The sequence below is a fragment of the Trachypithecus francoisi genome, unplaced genomic scaffold, assembly GCF_009764315.1.
Source record: "Trachypithecus francoisi isolate TF-2019V2 unplaced genomic scaffold, Tfra_2.0 Lachesis_group10, whole genome shotgun sequence".
In the NCBI taxonomy this organism is placed as follows: domain Eukaryota; kingdom Metazoa; phylum Chordata; class Mammalia; order Primates; family Cercopithecidae; genus Trachypithecus; species Trachypithecus francoisi.
In genome coordinates, this window is record NW_022681455.1 from 33326048 (window position 1) to 33343587 (window position 17540).

The 17540-nt window shown below is 48.7% G+C and overlaps 1 protein-coding gene and 1 long non-coding RNA gene across 5 annotated transcripts in view; one reads left to right on the plus strand and one right to left on the minus strand.

Moving 5' to 3' along the window:
- Window positions 1–10922, minus strand: LOC117087051. Its single transcript, XR_004438654.1, has 3 exons — window positions 10839–10922; window positions 10104–10213; window positions 1–381 (listed from the first exon to the last, which is right to left on the minus strand). It is a non-coding gene; the product is annotated as an uncharacterized LOC117087051 (long non-coding RNA).
- KIFC1 (kinesin family member C1) overlaps window positions 10639–17540 on the plus strand; it is a 19583-nt gene continuing 12681 nt past the window's right edge. For 3 of the 4 annotated variants that reach the window (XR_004438651.1, XM_033216792.1, XM_033216791.1), the window contains exons 1-3: window positions 10639–11166; window positions 16958–17095; window positions 17225–17324. Coding sequence is in view for 3 of the 4 variants with exons in the window: in XM_033216792.1 (XP_033072683.1) it covers window positions 11155–11166; window positions 16958–17095; window positions 17225–17324 (250 nt within the window). In the remaining variant the exon portion in view is untranslated. The remainder of the gene's footprint in view (window positions 11167–16957; window positions 17096–17224; window positions 17325–17540) is intronic. The other variant, XM_033216794.1, reaches the window with a different exon arrangement.

Below are 17540 nucleotides of genomic sequence, written 5' to 3' on the forward strand. Positions count from 1 at the left end.
AGTGCTCGGATTACAGGCGTGAGCCACTGCACCCGGCCATAAGTGTTTCTTATATTGAATTTGCAACTTGTATAAAAATGAACCAAGACATTGTGAAGTACAGTCACTGTTTTTTTTTTTTTTTTCCTTTTGTGACTAATTTTTCTTAAGGAGCAGTGATCAGGGAAAGGAAGATGTTTCCCTAGAACTCCTCTAGAGGGCATATCTTCCCTGGATCTTTGACATTGATTTTCGGAGTGGTAATGGATCTTACACAAGGAGTGGCCATCCCCTAGGAGGCCTGTCCACGCAGATGGAGGGTGTGGTGGTGCTGAGTGATGTCTCCCTGGCAGCTTGGACTGGAGACCCTAGAGGGAGGTCTTCATGTCCAAAGGCAGGGATCTGGAAGAAGGGGAATATGTGTGCACAGACTGCCCCCTGCCCTTTTTTTTTTCTTTTAAGACAGGATCTCAGCCTGTCACCCAGGGTGAAGTACAGTGGTGTAATCATTACTCACTGCAGCCTCGACCTCCCAGGCTCAGGTGATCCTCCCATTTCAGCCTCCCGAGTAGCTGGGACTACACCTATGTGCCACCATGCCTGGCTAATTTTTTGTATTTTTTGTAGAGACAGGGTTTCCCCATGTTGCCCAGGCTGGTCTTGAACTCCTGGGCTCAAGCAATCCATCTGCTTTGGCCTCCCAAAGTGCTGGGACTACAGGCATGAGCTACTGTGCCTGGTCTAGATGGAATTTTACTCTTGTTGAGTTGGAGTTTTTTTTTGAGATGGAGTTTTACTCTTGTTGCCCAGGTTGGAGTCCAGTGACACAATCTCGGCTCACCGTAACCTCTGCCTCCTAGGTTCTAGCAATTCTCCTGTCTCAGCCTCCTGAGTAGCTGGGATTACAGGCATGTACCACCATGTCTGGGTAATTTTGTATTTTTAGTAGAGATGGGGTTTCTCCATGCTGGTCAGGCCAGTCTGGAACTGCCCACCTCAGGTGATCTGCCAGCCTCAGCCTCACAAAATGCTGGGATTACAGATTACAGGCATGAGCCATGGCACCTGGCAATTTTTTTTTTTTTTTAGGCGGAGTTTTGCTCTTGTTGCCCAGGCTGGAGTGGAATGGTGTGATCTTGGCTCACTGCAACCTCCGCCTCCTGGGTTCAAGCAATTCTCCTGCCTCAGCCTCCCAAGTAGCTGGGATTACAGGCACCCACCACCACGCCCAGCCAATTTTTGTATTTTTAGTAGATATGGGGTTTCACCATTTTGGCCAGGCTGGTCTTGAATTCCTGACCTCAGGTGATCCACCTGCCTCGGCCTCTCAAAGTGCTGAGATTACAGGTGTGAGCCACCACACCGGGCCTAGACTCCCATTTTTATTTAACATCTTCCATTTCTCATCAAAGAAATGATAATAAAATATAGAAAAGCACAATTCTTTATTTTAACGCCACCTCTAGCTGACTTAAATGACCAGTTATTTCCAAGTCTGGATCTGAAAATTTCTATTATGAGAGACTCTCCAGGACCTTCATTCAGTTCCGCGTGTAGTCGTGACATTGTGTGATATTGGCACATGGTTGGAAATAACACTTGTGTAGCAGTTTGAGATGAAATATAGGCGATGCCTGGCTTCTGAAAGTGCCTGCAGGCCTGATGTTATACAAGCATTCTCAGCCCAACTTGCCTCCCCTCCTATTTCTATCTCTGCCTTTAGCTGGATATTTGAATAGTTCAGGGGAAGTAAGGGGTAAAGATGAGATGGCAAAAGACACCCCAGCCGCTGGGCCCAGGGTTCGTGTCTGTAATCCCAGCACTTTGGGAGGCTGAGGTGGGTGGATCGCTGAGGTCAGGAGTTTGAGACTAGCCTAGACAACATGGCAAAACCCCGTCTCTATAAAAAATACAAAATTTGGCCGGGCGCGGTGGCTCAAGCCTGTAATCCCAGCACTTTGGGAGGCCGAGACGGGCGGATCACGAGGTCAGGAGATCGAGACCATCCTGGCTAACACTGTGAAACCCCGTCTCTACTAAAAAAATACAAAAAACTAGCCGGGCGAGGTGGCGGGCGCCTGTAGTCCCAGCTACTCGGGAGGCTGAGGCAGGAGAATGGCGTGCACCCGGGAGGCGGAGCTTGCAGTGAGCTGAGATCCTGCCACTGCACTCCAGCCCTGGCGACAGAGCGAGACTCCGTCTCAAAAAAAAAAAAAAAAAAAAAAAAAAAAAAAAAAAAAAAAAAAAAAATACAAAATTTAGCTGGGCATGGGGTGCAGGCCTGTAGTCCCAGCTATTTGGGGGGGCTGAAGCAGGAGAATAGCTTGAACATGCAAGGTGGAGTCTGCAGTGAGCCGAGATTGCGCCACTGCACTCCAGCCTCAGTGACAAAGTGAGACCCTGGCTAAAAACAAACACACAGAAAAATATGTCATTATGTGTTTTTGAAAGCAAATGTGCTATAATACTGCTTTGATCTGAGTGTCCCCCAAAATTCATATGTTGATATTTAATCTCAGCTTTGGTGGTATTAAGAGGTGAGGTTGTTTGGGCAGTAATTAAGTCATGAGGCCTCCACTCTCATGAATGAATTAGTGCCTTATTCATTGAGGGAAAGGGCTGGAGGGAAGGGCTGGAGAGGACTAGCTTTGGCCCTTTTTTGTCCTTCCACCATGTGAGGAACACGACATCTCCTCTGGAGATCATCTCCTCTGGAGGATGTAGCAACAAGGCTCTACGTGAAGACGAAACCAGGTCCCTCACCAGACACTGTATCTGCTGGCACCTTGATCTTTCACTTCCTAACCCTTCAGCTCTGTAAGAAACACATTTCTGTTGTTTATTAATTACTCTGTCGCAGGTATTTTGTTATAGTAGCACAGACAAATAATGTTTTATTTTATGTTTACAACCCATAAGGAGGAAAATTCTGGATTTGGAAGCTATCTTGGCAAGATAATATACAGATATGATTATAAGAAAATCAGTGAGGTCATAAACAGTAGCTTACCAACATAGGTTAGTATACAAATATAACTTCACATAACAAATATAGTTGACTTGAAGTAAACAAACACAATTCACTATAGCATTCTGACAAATGTAGTTTCCTGTAACAAATAATCAAAGCCTTAAGATTCAGGTTACAGTTTTCAGAGTTAGTAGTAGCCAATTACTGCCAGGTGTAGTTGCTCGAACTTGTAATCCCAGCACTTTGGGAGGCCGAGGCAGGAGGACTGTCTGAGCCCAGGAGTTTGAGACCAGCCTGAGCAACATGGTGATACCCTGTCTCTATTTTATTTTATTAAAAGTTTTAAAATATTGGCCGGGAGCAGTGGCTCACGCTTGTAATCTCAGCACTTTGGGAGACTGAGGCAGGCAGATCACTTGAGATCAGGAGTTCCAGACCATCCTAGCCAACATGGTGAAACCTCGTCCCTACTAAAAATACAAAAATTAGCCTGGCATGGTGGTGCGCACCTGTAATTCCAGCCACTCAGGAGACTGAGTCAGAGAGTCGTTTGAACCTGGGAGGCAGAGGATGCAGTGAGCCCAGACCACACCACTGCACTCCAGCCTGGGTGATAGAGTGAGACCCTGTCTTAAAATAAATAAATGAATAAATAATATATATATATTTTGAGACGGAGTCTCGCTCTGTCGCCCAGGCTGGAGTGCAGTGGCCGGATCTCAGCTCACTGCAAGCTCCGCCTCCCGGGTTTAGGCCATTCTCCTGCCTCAGCCTCCGGAGTAGCTAGGACTACAGGCGCCTGCCACCTCGCCCGGCTAGCTTTTTGTATTTTTTAGTAGAGACGGGGTTTCACCGTGTTAGCCAGGATGGTCTCGATCTCCTGACCTCGTGATCCGCCCGTCTCGGCCTCCCAAAGTGCTGGGATTACAGGCTTGAGCCACCGCGCCCGGCCTTTTTTTAATAATATTTTATTGGCCGGGCACGGTGGCTCAAGCCTGTAATCCCAGCACTTTGGAGGCCGAGACGGGCGGATCACGAGGTCAGGAGATCGAGACCATCCTGGCTAATACGGTGAAACCCCGTCTCTACTAAAGAATACAAAAAACTAGCCGGGCGTCGAGGCGGGCGCCTGTAGTCCCAGATACTTGGGAGGCGGAGGCAGGAGAATGACCTAAACCCGGGAGGCGGAGCTTGCAGTGAGCTGAGATCCGGCCACCGCACTCCAGCCTGGGTGACAGAGCCAGACTCCATCTCAAAAAATATATATATATATTATTTAAAAAAAGAAGTAGCCTATCTCAGAGGCTATGTGACTTTATCACAGTTTTAAAAATGGAATGGTAAGCCAGTCGTGGTGGCTCACGCCTATAATCCCAGCACTTTGGGAGGTTAAGGCGGGCAGATCACGAGGTCAGGAGTCGAGACCAGCCTGGCCAATACGGTAACACCCCGTTTCCACTAAAAATGCCAGAATTAGGTGGGCATGGTGGCGGATGTCTGTAATCCCAGCTACTCAGGAGGCTGAGGCAGGAGAATCGCTTGAACCCGGGAGGCGGAGGTTGCAGTGAGCTGAGATCGTGCCACCGCACTCCAGCCTGGGAGACAGAGCAAGACTCCGTCTCCAAAAAATAAAAAAATAAAAAAATTGAATGGTAGTTACCTTTACTAGAGACTGAGCATACATAAAAGTAATCTCGGCTGGGCGCAGTGGCTCACGCCTGTAATCCCAGCACTTTGGGAGGCCGAGGCGGGCGGATCACAAGGTCAGGAGATCGAGACCACGGTGAAACCCCGTCTCTACTAAAAATACAAAAAACTAGCCGGGCGTGGTGGCGGGCGCCTGTAGTCCCAGCTACTCGGGAGGCTGAGGCAGGAGAATGGCATAAACCCGGGAGGCGAAGCTTGAAATGAGCCGTGATCGCGCCACTGCACTCCAGCCTGGGCGACAGAGCCAGACTCCGTCTCAAAAAAAAAAAAAAGTAATCTTTTTTTTTTTTTTTTTTTTTTTTTTTTTTTTTGAGACAGAGTCTGGCTCTGTCGCCCAGGCTGGAGTGCGGTGGCGGGATCTCGGCTCACTCACTGCAAGCTCCGCCTCCCGGGTTTACGCCATTCTCCTGCCTCCGCCTCCCAAGTAGCTGGGACTACAGGCGCCCGCCTCGTCGCCCGGCTAGTTTTTTGTATTCTTTAGTAGAGACGGGGTTTCACCGTATTAGCCAGGATGGTCTCGATCTCCTGACCTTGTGATCCGCCCATCTCGGCCTCCCAAAGTGCTGGGATTACAGGCTTGAGCCACCGCGCCCGGCCAAAAAAAGTAATCTTAAATAGCTTTTTTGCCTTTGGCCAAATGTTGGTTCATTGTGATCTGGAGTCTACCATCCATGACTATAACTGTATCTGTACCTATATGAATATCTGTACCTGTATCTATACCTACGTAAGACTTCATCAAAGTTCATAGTTCTCATCTTGCAATGTTTCCTGTTAAATATCATCATGACTACTTGTAAGCTATTTGAATCAAGGCTGAGTTACAGCCTTTTAAGTCTTTGAATAATTTTTTTTTTTTTTTTTTTGAGATGGAGTTTTGCCCTCATTGCCCAGGCTGGAGTGCAATGGCACGATCTCGGCTCACCGCAACATCCGCCTCATGGGTTCAAGCAATTCTCCTGCCTCAGCCTCCTGAGTACCTGGAATTACAGGCACACGCCACAATGCCTAGCTAATTTTTTAATATTTTTAGTAGAGACGGGGTGCCACCATGTTGGCCAGCCTGGTCTGGAACTCCTGACCTCAAGTGGTCCTCCTGCCTTGGCCTCCCAAAGTGCTGGGATTATAGGCATGATCCACCATGCCTGGCATTTTTTTTAAGAGCACAAATCCATGTTTATTTCTTGACTTTTCTTTTTTCTTTTTTTTGAGACTCAGCCTCGCTCTGTCACCCAGGCTAGAGTACAGTGGCGCGATCTCAGCTCACTGCAACCTCTGCCTCCTGGGTTCATGTAGTTCTCTGCCTTAGCCTCCCAAGTAGCTGGGATTACAGGTGCCCACCACCACACCCAGCATTTTTGTATTTTTAGTAGAGATGGGGTTTCACCATTTTGGTCAGGCTGGTCTTGAACTCCTGACCTTGTGATTCACCCGCCTCAGCCTCTCAAAGTGCTGGGATGACAGGAGTGAGCCACTGCACCCGGCCTATTGACTTTTCATTAGTTTAAATCCTTGAGGGGTAGAGCATCGCTCAGATTCTGTGTCCAATAGCCTTAGTGGGAAGATTGCTTCGGAATTTGGCACCAACCATGCCACTGTTTCCGTGGGCCTGAGTTACCTTTCCCCAGATTACTCTGGTTTTATTTGGTTTGCTGCCAGGAGTCACTGTGTTCTTCTTTGCTTTGTATACATAAACGCATCTCTTGCCCCAATAGAATTCTGTTTCATCTCGGGCATAAACACCTTCAATTTTATGAAGAGCTGGCCGGGCGCGGTGGCTCAAGCCTGTAATCCCAGCACTTTGGGAGGCCGAGACGGGCGGATCACGAGGTCAGGAGATCGAGACCATCCTGGCTAACACGGTGAAACCCCGTCTCTACTAAAAAAAAATACAAAAAAACTAGCTGGGCGTGGTGGCGGGAGCCTGTAGTCCCAGCTACTCGGGAGGCTGAGGCAGGAGAATGGCGTGAACCCGGGAGGCGGAGCTTGCAGTGAGCCGAGATCCGGCCACAGCACTCCAGCCTGGGCGGCAGAGCGAGACTCCGTCTCAAAAAAAAAAAAAAAAAAAAAAAAGAAGAGCTGTGTGCTCCCTCTGGTGATGGAGACCCCGCTTATAGCCGCCAAAAATGGCCTTGGACCACAGCTTTCCAGACATAGTTCCTTTTAGAAGTCCTTTTCCCAGCAGGCCTCCACAGGTGTCAAGATGGTAGGAAGAGCTTTTTTAAAAATTTATTTATTTATTTATTTATTTTTATATTTTTTGAGACAGAGTTTCACTCTTGTTGTCCAGGCTGGAGTGCAATGGTGCAATCTTGGCTTACTGCAACCTTCACCTTACAGGTTCAAGCAATTCTCCTGCCTCAGCCTCCTGAGTAGCTGGGATTACAGGCGGCTGCCACCATGCCTGGCTAATTTTTTTGTGTTTTTTTTTTTGAGACAGAGTCTCGCTTTGTCGCCCAGGCTGGAGTACAGTGGTGCTCTCTGGGCTCACTGCAAGCTCCACCTCCCAGGTTCACACCATTCTCCTGCCTCAGCCTCCCGAGTAGCTGGGACTACAGGCGCCCACCACCATGCCCAGCTAATTTTTTGTATTTTTGGTAGAGACGGGGTTTCACCATGTTGGCCAGGCTGGTCTCAAAACTCCTGACCTCAGGTGATCCGCCTGCCTCAGCCTCCCAAAGTGCTGGGATTACAGGTATGAGCCACAGCGCCAGGCCAAGCCTGTGGTTCTTCTATTCTCAACAAATGGCATGGTTTGACGGGGAAGGGCATACTCCTTCCTTCAGGGCTCTCCCTGAAATGTGGATACATTATTTCCATTTGTGCTCTATTGGCCAGAGCACCATCCATTGCCATACCTAGTCCCAAGAGAGGCTGGGAATTGAGGTCTTTTTTGGTGGCCCTGTGTCTTGCAAAAAAATCGAGGGTTCATTAAGAAGAAAAGATTGGAGAAACAATACTGGGGGGGAAACTAACAGCCTCTATCAAAGGCTCAGTGTCACTATCAATATTATGCTCAGCTGTGAGAGGCTGGACCAAGGTTGAGTGCCTGAGCCACAGCACCCTGTGTGGGCAGGACACCCCTGGGCAGGCCTGTAGCACTTGAGGTGACCCAGCAGGAAACCCTGCCCTGTGGGGCTCTCTATAGCAGATGGTGGCAAACTGCATGATGCACAAGAAAAGGAGTGTTTACTCCTTTTCCCCATGTTGCCCAGGCTGGTCTTGAACTCCTGGGCTCACTCCAGCACAGACTTTGTCCCTATAAAGCTTCACCCTTCCCTATCCTGGAAGTAGGGAATCCCACCAACTGACAGATTTGAAGGAGACTCCTGCTCCTATCCCGAGGGTAAAGCCTTCGTGGTCTGCCCCCTCCTACCCATCCCCCCAGCCTCAGCTCCCCAGACTGTTCCGTGCTGCAGCCCTTCTCAGTTCTGCATACTTGATGAGCCTGGCTTTGGCCTGTCGTGCTCTGCTGCTGCTGCTGCTCAGGGATACATACAATTGTACAGACTATGCTAAGAACTTCACATGCACGATCTCTTTTATTTTTTGTCGCTGCCTCTCTGCTCATCTGTACTCCTCACAGGGCAGGAACTATGAGAAATGGAGGCCCACATCTGTTGTGTTCACTGCTGTATTCCCAGCAAGCAGCACGGTGTGGCACCTTCACAGGGCTTCTGGCTCCAGATCGTTGGCACACAGTAAGTGTTTCTTTTTTTAATTATTATTATTATTATTATTATTATTGAGAAGGAGTCTCGCTGTGTTAGCCCAGGCTGGAGTTCAGTGGTGTGATCTCAGTTCACTGCAACCTCCGCCTCCCGGGTTCAAGCAATTCTCCTGCCTCAGCCTCCTGAGTAGCTGGGATTACAGGCACACCACCATACCCAGCCAATTTTTATATTTTTAGTAGAAACGGGGTTTCACCATGTTGTTCAGGCTGGTCTTGAACTCTTGACCTCAGGTAATCCATCTGCCTCGGCCTCCCAAAGTGCTGGGATTACAAGCGTGAGCCACCACGCCCAGCCTGAGCTTAACTTTTTATGTATGTAAATATTCATGTAACCAAATAGTACAATTTTTAAAGTTACGCTTTCTAATTGGTGTTGCTGAAGATGGAAATGCAATTGATCTTGTAAATTGATTTTTTTCCTCTTATTGATTTTTTTATCCATCAACCTTGCTAAACTCATTTATCAATTTTATCTTAATTTTATTTTAGGGTTGCTGCACATGCAATAATTTCATCTGCGAATATTAACATTATTGTTTCTTGTAATCCTTATATATTTGTTGCTTATTGCACTGGCTACAACTTCCATTGTTGTATTGATGAGGATTATTGAGAGCAGGCATTCTTGCCGTGTTCCCCATCTTGAAAGGAATGCTTTCAACATGTCACCATTATGGTGAGGTGTTTTGTGAAATTTTTGAAGATGTCCTTTATCAGCTTCTGGAGTTTTTTTTTTTTTTTTTGAGACGGAGTCTCGCTCTGTTGCCCAGGCTGGAGTGCAATGGCCGGATCTCAGCTCACTGCAAGCTCCGCCTCCCGGGTTCACGCCATTCTCCTGCCTCAGCCTCCTGGGTAGCTGGGACTACAGGCGCCCGCCACCTCGCCCAGCTAGTTTTTTGTATTTTTTAGTAGAGACAGGGTTTCACTGTGTTAGCCAGGATGGTCTCGATCTCCTGACCTTGTGATCCACCCGTCTCGGCCTCCCAAAGTGCTGGGATTACAGGCTTGAGCCACCCCGCCCGGCCGAGTTTTTTTTTTTTTAAATCAATGGGTGTTGAATATTTTGAGTGGCTTTGCTGCATCAATTGGGATGAATAAATTTCATCTGCTAATGGGTCTATATTTCTCCTAGTTTAACTTTTTCTTTTAATTTGATAAATATCTTTAGCTATATGTTTCTTCTCAGGTCTCCCTTCTCAGTTACTCCCTTTACCTTCCATTGTTGGTTTTCTCTAGTTTCTTCCTTCACTTTTCTTTTTACTGTGTTCTCTTCCAGCTCTTACTTTTTGGAGTTTTCCCAGGATATCAAAGGTTGGAGGGATGGCAACATTGTTTTCAGTGTGTCTCCCCACAATCTGCTTCTCTCCACAAGTTTGTTTGAAGCCAAGTTAAAGCAATGGATAGAAGACGGCAGCGTGGGTGCCAGACCTGCCAATTTCCAACTGCACACCAAACCCCCGAACATATGCTTTAGGCCCCTGCCTTTCAGCTTCATAAATAAAACCCTGTCCTGACTACCTCCAAGATTGGATGGAAACTCGGATGAGTAAATATGGTAGAACGACTTTGCAAACTAGCACCTTATTCACACGTAAGGGGTTGCTCTTGTCACCGAGACTGTTAGAGGCAATGTGAGTTAACAGAAATAGCTCGGATTTTGAAGCTAATGGAATCTAGATCCATTCCCAACCAGCAGTGTGACCTTATACTTACTATTTAACCTTTCTGAACCTGTCTCCACCTATCTATACAAAGAACGTGGCACAATGTAGGAACTCAGTGAATTTTTGAGATTTTAAGACGAGATAATACAGGGCCACAACCTTAAAAACATAAAATACTCCATAAATGGAAGCAGTAAATCCTCCCTGGGCTCGAGACTCCAAAGGCCCTGAGCCCAGCACCAGTAACAGCACCCAGGTAAGTAGGTTGACTGAGAGAAGAGGGCTATAAAAAAATTATTTCCTGAGTTTTGAATCCCCACTGTCAGGCTTCAATGGAGCGCAAAAGTTCCTAAATTTGGTGAGAAATGGCAACATTACCAGAGAATGAACAGACCAGGCCACTAACGTCCACGTGAGGGCTCCAGGAGCCACTTCCGGGCCCAGTCAACCACGACCAGGAGAGGCAGCCCTGGAACCGCAATCACGTCGACGGAAAACGAGTGCGCTCAATACTGCAGTCACCAGGAGGCGCTAGTCCAGCCTGTCTCCCGTCAATGGTCCCTGTTTGCGCATGCGTGATTTCTTTCCGCCAGCATCCCCGCCCCTCCTCCTCCGGCCGCCACCAGTTACGTTCGGCCAGTTGCGTTCGTACGGCAACGTCCACGCATTTTTTGACGTAGCGAGCGACGGCGGGGAGCGGAGCGGAAGTCCAGCACTGTTCCCGCTGGAGGAGGGAGGGGTGAGAAGCGTTAAGTGGGACCGGAAGTGGAATTAATCCGCTCACCTCTCCTGCGCCTGCGAAACAGAAAAGAGAAGGCGCTTGTCGGGCGGGGTGTGGCTTCGGGTGGCGGAGGACGCTGCGATTGGCCCTCGGCTGTGGTGACAGCGACGATTGGTCCCTGCGTGCAGAGCGCGGTGAGAGCGGGTGGCGGCCGTTGGAATTCAAAAGTGGCGGGTGTGGCGCGGGGCTGGTAGCGGCCGGGGCCGCGCGAGTTCTCTACCCTGCTTCGCGAGCGGGCGAGAGAACGCGAGTCCCAGGATCCCCGGAACCCAATTCTCTTCCACTGCATTCCCCCGGCGCGTGTGGGACCGAGGTGGACATGGATCCGCAGGTGAGTAGGGGGCGGCGCAAGTGTCCTGTCCTGGGGATGGGGACGACGGCTGGCCGCTCCGATGCTGTCGCGCCCCGGGCTCCCGGCCGGCCTTTGTCATGTCTACCGGGAGAGCGAAGGTCCGTGCGGCCCCGCACAAGTGGAAAGGGGCGGAGGCAGGAGTGGAGTCGGCAGAGTGCACCCGGGGAGGTCGGAAGGGACGTCTGTCTGTCTTCCCCCAGCTTCAAGTCTCGGGGGCCCCTCCCTTACTTTCATGTCTCCGAGATTTCCCCTTTCGAATTCTCAGGCTTTTCTGACACATTTCCACTTCTTTATTCCTACTCAGGGTGTGATTGCAGTATGTAAGAAGGGAGAGTTCTGATATGACTTCTTCCTTTGGGGACATGGTGTCTGAGGCCACATCCTTGCTGAGGTCCTTTTGTGTTATCGCCTCTCCTCATCACTGCTGCTTCGGAGTGTAGGAAAGGGAGAAGGAGAGTAGGGTAATCTGGGCCGAAAGACTCATTCTCTCTCTCCTTTCCCAAATTTTGCAGATTCCTGCCCAATGAAACTGGTTGATTTAGTTCTTTCTCTTAAATGGTGCCCTGCTGCACCCCACAACCATATGCAGCTTCCTCTCTCCAGTGAAGAGAGATGAATGTGTATGACAGCTGGAGTGTACTGATTTCTGGTGCCAGGAAAGGTCTCCTGCCTGAATCTTTTGTTTACTAGTATTTCACGTTCAGGTTTCCCTAAAGTTAGGATTCAACCTTAAGAGAAATTCTTTCTGTCGTAACAACCAGAGAGCAGAGTAGTATGATGTGACAGTGAGAAGTAGTAAAAGCCTTCTCAGATCTGCTCATCAAGTATTTACTGAGCACCTACTACATGCCAGGCGCGGTTGTAGGTACTTAGGATGCAGCAGTGAACAAGGGACAAATCGCTGGCATCATGGAGCTGCCATTCTATGGGGATACAGACAATAAATGTAATAAATGAATTATATAACTGCTGGAAGGCCATAAATGCTGTGGAGAAAAGGAGAAATTCAAGGTTAAGGGAGCAGGGGAGGCCAACTGGTGGGATAGAATATTAAATAGGGTGGTCTCAGTAACCCCCATTGAAAAGATGAGCTGAAGGAAGTGAGGGAGATAGACAAGCAGATAGTGAGGGAAGAACATTTCAGGCAGAGGGAATCTGCTAGAGCAGAGTCCCTAAAGAGTTGTAAGGAGGGAAGTGTGGCAGGATTGAAGTGAGCAAGGGGAAAAGTTGTGGGAAAAGAAGTCAGGTAATGGGTAGTGGGGTTGCTGATCACAGCTGGTCCTTGTGGGGGGTCATTGTGAGGACTTTTACTCTGAGTGAGATGGGGAATCACTGGATGATTTTAAGCAAAGATATAATATTTGTCGGGTCCAATAGATTTGCACAACCATAGCATCATTGCCTTTTGTTTTGTTTTTTTGTTTGCTTCTTGTTTTTTTTGTTTTGTTTTTGAGACAGGTTCTTTCTCTGTTCCCAGGCTGGAGTGCAGTGGCGTGATCATGGCTCACTAGAGCCTTAACTTCCTGGGTTCAAGTGATCCTCCCACCTCAGCCTCCTGAGTAGCTGGGACTACAGGCACCTGCCACCATGCCTGGCTAGTTTTTTGTATTTTTTATAGAGACAGGGTTTTGCCATGTTGCCCAGACTGGTCTGGAACTCCTGGGCTCAAGCAATTCACCTGCCTTGGCCTCCCAAAGTGCTGGGATTACAGGCATGAGCCACCGTGCCCTGCAACTTCTTTTTTTTTTTTTTTTTTGAGATGTAGTCACACTCTGTCGCCAGCCTGGAGTGCAGTGGTGCAATCTCGGCTCACTGCAACCTCCACCTCCCGGGTTCAGGCGATTCTCCTGCCTCAGCCTCCCGAGTAGCTGGGACTACAGGCGCGTGCCACCGCACCTGGCTAATTTTTTGTATTTTTAGTAGAGACAGGGGTTCACCGTGTTAGCCAGGATGGTCTCGATCTCCTGACCTCGTGATCCTCCCACCTGGGCCTCCCAAAGTGCTGGGATTACAGGCATGATCCGCCACACCTGGCCAACATTTTTTGTCATGAGTAGGTGGGGGGTTGCTACTGGCATCTAGTGGGTAGAGGCAGGGATGCTGCTAGGCATCCTGACAGTGTGCAGGACTGCATTGGACATTGTCAAATGTCACCTGGGGCATAAAATAGCCCTCAGTTGAGAACCGCTGGTTTATGATAATCTAGGTGCCAGATGATGGTGTCTTAGGTCAGGGTGGTAGCAGTGGAAGAAATAGTAAAAAGTAGTTGGGTTCTGGATATATTTTGAAGGTACAATCAGCCATGCTTTGCCGACAGATTAGATGTGGTATGTAGGAGAAAGAGAAGACTCTGGGTTTTTGGCTTGAGCAACTGAAAGATGGAGTTATATCCATTGAGATGGAGAAAGCTTTAAGAGGAGCAAGTTCAAAGCAGGGTTGGACATCAAGAGGTCAGTTATTAGACTTCCAAATGGAGATTTTTTTTTTTGAGACGGAGTCGCTCACTCTTGCCCAGGCTGGAGTGCAGTGGTGCGATCTCGGCTCACCGCAACTTCTACCTCCCAGCTTCAAGTGATCCTCCCATCTCAGTCTCCCGAGTAGCTGGGATTACAGGCATGCGCCACCACACCCGGGTAATTTTTGTATTTTTAGTAGAGACGGAGTTTTGCCATGTTGGCCAGGCTGGTCTCGAACTCCTAACCTCAAGTGATCCACCCACCTCAGCCTCCCAAAGTGCTGGGATAACAGGCATGAAGTACCACTCCCAGCCTTAAATAGAGATGTTGAGGATGCAGTTCAGTATAGGTGCAGGATCGAGGTCTGAGCTGGACATATAAATTTGGAAACTGTCAGCATATCAATGATATTTAAAGCCATGGGAGTGGATAGTGAGTATAGATAGAGAATGCTGTTAAAGTCTGGAGAGATGGGGAGGACCTGCCAGTGAGGTAAGAAAGGGTGGTCTCCTGGAAGCTAAATGAAGAATGCCTATTAAGGAAAAGGGGAGTGATCAGTTGTATCAAATGCTGTTTGATGGGTCAAGAAAATGAAGATAAAGAATTGACTTAGCAGGCCGGGCGCCGTGGCTCAAGCCTGTAATCCCAGCACTTTGGGAGGCCGAGACGGGCGGATCACGAGGTCAGGAGTTGGAGACCATCCTGGCTAACACAGTGAAACCCCGTCTCTACTAAAAAATACAAAAAGCTAGCCGGGCGAGGTGGCGGGCGCCTGTAGTCCCAGCTACTCGGGAGGCTGAGGCAGGAGAATGGCGTGAACCCGGGAGGCGGAGCTTGCAGTGAGCTGAGATCCGGCCACTGCACTCCAGCCCAGGCGACAGAGTGAGACTCCGTCTCAAAAAAAAAAAAAGAATTGACTTAGCAACATGAAGTTACTCGTGATCTTGAGAATAGGAATTTCGATGGAATGGTGGGAATGAAAGCCTGATTGCAATGGGCTTAGGAGAGAAATTGGCCACAGTGAATACACTATAGGTAATACTTTAGAGTTTTGCTGCTAAGGGCGGCAAGGAAAAAGGATAGTACCGGTTAGGGAAAACGGAGTTCAGATTCTTTTAGGTTCGAAGAAATAATAGAGTTTGTTGTATGTCAGTTGGAGTGATGCCATATAGCGCAAAGCTGATGGTGCAGAGGTGAGAAGGGATGATTGCTGGAGGAATGTTCCTGCAATTGGGAGGATTTGGTGAGTCCAGGATTTGGTGAGGAGGGGTGGGATGTGATGCATATGTGAAAGGGTTGCCTTAGGAGCAGGGCCATCCATCTCTGATCTTGTGGTGAGGTGGATGTAGGCAGGGTTGCATGAATATCCGTTCTTTTAGAAGGTTAAGTGCTTATGCTTCTCATTGTGGAAAGTTGGAGGGTATCATGTCTAGCTTTATATTAATAGATGGGAAAAATATATATACTGTGGTCTTTGGAGTTGTCCTTAATAAACAAACCTTTAAACACATTTTCGTAACCGACAAAAGGAGGTAGGTCTGTGGCAGATCCACTATGGTAGTGTAGAGAGGAGGAAGGGCACAGGTTATTTTTGAAAATCAGTGTTTGACTTTGGAATACTTAAAGAAAAATTTGGTTTCCATACTATAATTGATTACGCTAAGTTAAAATAAGCATTCTTTTTTTTTTGAGGCGGAGTCTCGCTCTGTCGCCCAGGCTGTAGTGCAGTGGCCCGATCTCAGCTCACTGCAAGCTCCGCCTCCCGGGTTCACGCCATTCTCCTGCCTCAGCCTCCGGAGTAGCTGGGACTACAGGCGCCCGCCACCTCGCCCGGCTAGTTTTTCGTATTTTTAGTAGAGATGGGGTTTCACCGTGTTCGCCAGGATGGTCTCGATCTCCTGACCTCGTGATCCGCCCGTCTCGGCCTCCCAAAGTGCTGGGATTACAGGCTTGAGCCACCGCGCCCGGCCCTTTTTTTTTTTTTTTTGAGACGGAGTCTCGCTCTGTTGCCCAGGCTGGAGTGCAGTGGCCGGATCTCAGCTCACTGCAAGCTCCGCCTCCGGGTTCACGCCATTCTCCTGCCTCAGCCTCCCGAGTAGCTGGGATTACAGGCGCCCGCCACTACACCCAGCTCATTTTTTGTACGTTTTAGTAGAGATGGGGTTTCACCATGTTAGCCAGGATGGTCTCAATCTCCTGACCTCATGATCTGCCCACCTCAGCCTCCCAAAGTGCTGGGATTACAGGCGTGAGACACCGCGCCTGGCCAAGTTCTTCTTTTTTTTTTTTGAGACGCAGTCTCGCTCTGTCACCCAGGCTGGAGTGCAGTGGTATGATCTTGGCTCACCACAACCTCTGCCAGTCACTCAAGCAATTATCTTCCTCGGCCTCCCAAGCAGCTGGATTATAGGCACATGCCACCATGCCTGGGTAATTTTTGTAGAAACAGGGTTTCACCATGTTGGTCAGGCTAGTCTTGAACTCCTAACCTCAAGTAATCTGCCCGCCTCAGCGTCCCAAAGTGCTGGGATTACAGGCGTAAGCCACCGTGCTCGGACAGAATTAAGTTTGAATGCCTCTTTTTTTTTTTTTTTTTGAGATGGAGTCTCACTCTGTTACCTAGGCTGGAGTGCAGTGGCGTGATCTCGGCTCATCGCAACCTCTGCCTCGTAGGTTCAAGTGATTCTCCTGACTCAGCCTCCTGAGTAGCTGGGATTGCAGGCATGCGTCACCACACCCAGCTAATTTTTGTATTTTTAGTAGAGACAGGGTTTCACCATCTTGGTCAGGCTAGTCTCAAACTCCTGACCTTGTGATCTGCCTGCCTCAGCCTCCCAAAGTGCTGGGATTACAGGCGTGAGCCGCTGCACCCGCCCAGGTAAAACATTTCAAACATTGTTCAGTAAATGTTGCCTGATTCTCCCAAGCAGTCTTCAGCCCCCATATATCTTCCACTCTCTCCCTTATTTATGATTCTCAGCTTCAGCCAAAAAGGCCAGTTGGTTTCTTAGCCATGCTATGTACATATTTGAATTTTTGCCTTCCAGAAAGAGCATCCATTCCTCTCTGCTTGTTTGACTCCTACCCTTAAAGTTAGTCAAGTCCAGCTTTTCTCCTAGAGGTTATTCCCACTTTTAGGTTATGTCCCCAGTTCTGTTCATGCTGTCTGTCTGACACATAATTCAGCTTTTGGCACAAGTGGTGCTCAGTGCTTGGTGTGGTGATGTTGATAATTGAGGCTGGGGGCCAAGACGGGAAGTTCTTGGGACATTTGGGCTCCTGGGTATTGTCTTAAGGATCTCTTTTCCCAACAGAGGTCCCCCCTGTTGGAAGTAAAGGGGAACACAGAACTGAAGAGACCTCGGATTAAGGCCCCTTCCCGGCTGCCTCTCTCAGGAAGCAGACTCAAGAGGAGGCCTGACCAGATGGAAGATGGCCTGGAGCCTGAGAAGGTGAGCTGGGCGTGGAGAGCTGTGCATGTATGTGTGTGGGGTGTGTGTGTGTGTGTGTGAAAGAAAGGAGAGAGAGAGTAGAAACCATTTGGGAGGGTGACTGTGGACCTTGTCTTTATCTTTCCCCAGAAACGGACAAGAGGCCTTGGTGCAACGACCAAAATTACCACATCCCACCCAAGAGTTCCATCCCTCACTACAGTGCCACAGACACAAGGCCAGACCACAGGTGGGCTCTTGGGATGGATAGCCTCCGAGGACACGGAAGTCCATTGCTCTTCAACTCATTTGTTTCTTTTCTTTCAATTTTATTCTATTTTGTTTTTTTTTTCTGTTTTTTTTTTTTTTTTGAGACAGAGTTTTTTTTTGAGCCTCTGTCGCCCAGGCTGGAGTGCAGTGGCGCGACCTCTGCTCACTGCAACCTCCTCCTCCCAGGTTCAAGCGA